Consider the following 2582-nt stretch of genomic DNA (forward strand, 5'->3'; position numbering starts at 1 on the left):
AAAGAGTTCAGAAATTTGTCTTAAGGGCAGCAGTTGTGGGGAAAGAGGGTAGGGGTGAGGCACACAGAGGGGTTTTAAGCAGGGTGAAGCATATAAGCAGGTTTTCATTTTAGAAAGAGTAGCAGTAGCGTGTGGAGATAGAATGGAGCACCGGAGACTGGAGGTTGGGGCCCGCTAGGAATCACTCTGGTGACAAGATGAGTGTGGCCTGCGGAGGGGAAGAGGCAGCTGAGATGGTGAGATGCTGGGGTGGAGCGGGGCATGGGAGAAGGCTGACCGTAGGGACTCTGTGAGTGGTGACCAGTGACCGGGTCTTCCCTCAGTTTGCTCAGCTCTCGGCAGTTCTCACAAGTGGGAAGCACAGTGTTTTCTGTCAGGAACTCCTCGTTTGGCCTGAAGTAGAACTTAACCAAGAATCTAGCTCAAAGCCCGGCCTAGAGGAGGTGCTCAGCAAATGTCTGTTGAGTGACTTTGAAAGGAACTCGATAGTTACCAAGAAGCTCAGATCAGTGAAAGAAAAGTATGTGATTCAGAGTGAGGGCATGGGAGCTGAGGAGTGAGCAGTGTGGAGCGGAACTGAACTGTGTTGGTCCCATAGGAGCAGACTGAACATAAATGGATGAGAGGACAGGAAGGAGGAGGCAGAGTTTGCTTCTACTTTCAAACTTTGGGTTCATCAGATTGAAACTTTCAGCGTTTTAAAGCACTATAGAGTCCCATGGGGGGAAACTTCCCCCATTGAGATTTTAAAATGTGAAATGTCATCATCTAAAAGAATATTTATTTTTCTCTCTCATTTTAAAATTAATGCATTTTTACTATGGAGAATACACGAAGGTATAAAGAAGAAAAACAATCCTTTAAAGACTCAAAGACTCAGGGGAATACTACTATACTCCTAACTTTTTGGTGTATTTCCTTTTAGTTTTTGTCTGTGCACATGTTACATAACTGAGATTTTGACATATATGCAATTTGAAATCATACAATTATGTAATCTTTTATCATAAAAATATCCCTGTCATTAAAATTCCCCATAATCATAATTCAGAAAGAATTTTATTAACACTCCCTCTATTATTGGATATTTCTAAGGCTCTAACTTTTCTTTATTAAGCATAATGTTAAGGTGAATATCTTTGAGCAAAATATAAAAGATAAAAAATATCTTTGTTTCCTAGAAGTTGAGAATTACTGTGTCAAAGTATGTGAACTAAGGTTTCTGAAACGTTTTGCCAAATTGTGTTCTGGGAATTGAACCCATTTCCAAGTTCACGTTAAAATTGTGAGCATCTGACTCATTGTACAGCACCAGAATTGAATAATATGANGTTCTACATAGCAGAGTGCTAGCCATAGAACAGGTATTTAACATATGCTGGTTGAATAATAAATATTTGTTAATCTAACTTGAGCTCTTTGGTTGATTTGCAGTTTTATGTATGGGGAGCTGACTGATAAAGATACAATTGAAAAGGTGCGGCAAACATTTGAGAACTATGAGATGAATTCCTTTGAAATTTTGATGTATAAGAAGAACAGTAAGTATTCAGACCATTCTGAACCACATCTTAATGTGCTTGGCAAAGTAAAATGTCTCCTCTTCCTCTGTTGCTCTTTCGGGTATTTTTCTCCCTATCAGCTAAATGTTGTTCTTGAAGCCATTGTGTGTGTTGGGATAAATGGTATAGATTGATGAATTAGACTATTCCTTATGGGGACATTTGAACTTGGCACTAACCAGTCAAGACTTTTTGATCTCTTATCCTACCAAGGATTAGTGTTTTAGTGCTGGTTTACTTATGGTGAGTCGCTGGCTTAAGGCACTTGTAGACTTCGTACCTCCTTGGGGGAAGGGAAGAGACGGGACAGAAACTCTGTCCAGTTTGTCTTTGTACCTGTCTTCCACAGCCTCTAGCATGGCAGGTACTGCCAGTAGGTACCCAATTATGAGTTTCTGAATAAAATTTTTTTCTCCTGGTGACTCCTGTTTTTCATTGGAGACAGCATTAATAGTCTCAGTGCATTTTTAATTTGTATTTGTTTTGGCTACAGTGACTTCCACAAAGTCTGTTAATGAAGTTTTAGGTCAGCAGCATACACAAATATAAAACTTGCTTTTCTCTTAGGAGAATGGAGATTAGCTATATTAGAAGCATAAGTGGGGCATCTGGCCATAGCAGGGCTGCAGAGGTGGCGAACAGTGCTTTGCCTTTGTTTCAAAAATGCTACTTGGTTTGTAAAGAATCCTGTTCTTTATATGTTGGATTGCATGGTAGGTCATAGGTTCAACAGAACATTTCCAGAGTGGCCCAGATGGCGTGTTTATTTTGGTGGTGTTCAGGGTCATATGTTTTGCTTTGGAAAGCAAAGGGCACTTGCTGCTTTTGTCTGGAAGGAGCTGGGACCAGTTTTTCAGTCTGGCATGTTGGAGCAGGCACCTAAGAGGACTGTTGGCTTGGGGGCCTGTGCAGATGCTGCTGGTCCGAGAGTTTGGCTCTGGGCATCCACAAAGCTAAGAGGGCTGGTCCTGTGGCTTTCATGCTAGATATTTGCCTCGTTCCACCTCACTCCTTCAGCCA

At 41.3% G+C, this 2582-nt stretch overlaps 1 protein-coding gene across 1 annotated transcript in view; it reads left to right on the top strand.

The window, feature by feature from the left end:
* Positions 1-2582, top strand: part of LOC109379113 (potassium voltage-gated channel subfamily H member 1-like) — a 143749-nt gene that overhangs the window by 44448 nt on the left and 96719 nt on the right. The window contains exon 3 of the mRNA XM_019635460.1: positions 1435-1541. Within this exon, the coding sequence (XP_019491005.1) occupies positions 1435-1541 (107 nt within the window). The remainder of the gene's footprint in view (positions 1-1434; positions 1542-2582) is intronic.

This window comes from Hipposideros armiger, unplaced genomic scaffold (assembly GCF_001890085.2).
Source record: "Hipposideros armiger isolate ML-2016 unplaced genomic scaffold, ASM189008v1 scaffold_22, whole genome shotgun sequence".
Taxonomy (NCBI): domain Eukaryota; kingdom Metazoa; phylum Chordata; class Mammalia; order Chiroptera; family Hipposideridae; genus Hipposideros; species Hipposideros armiger.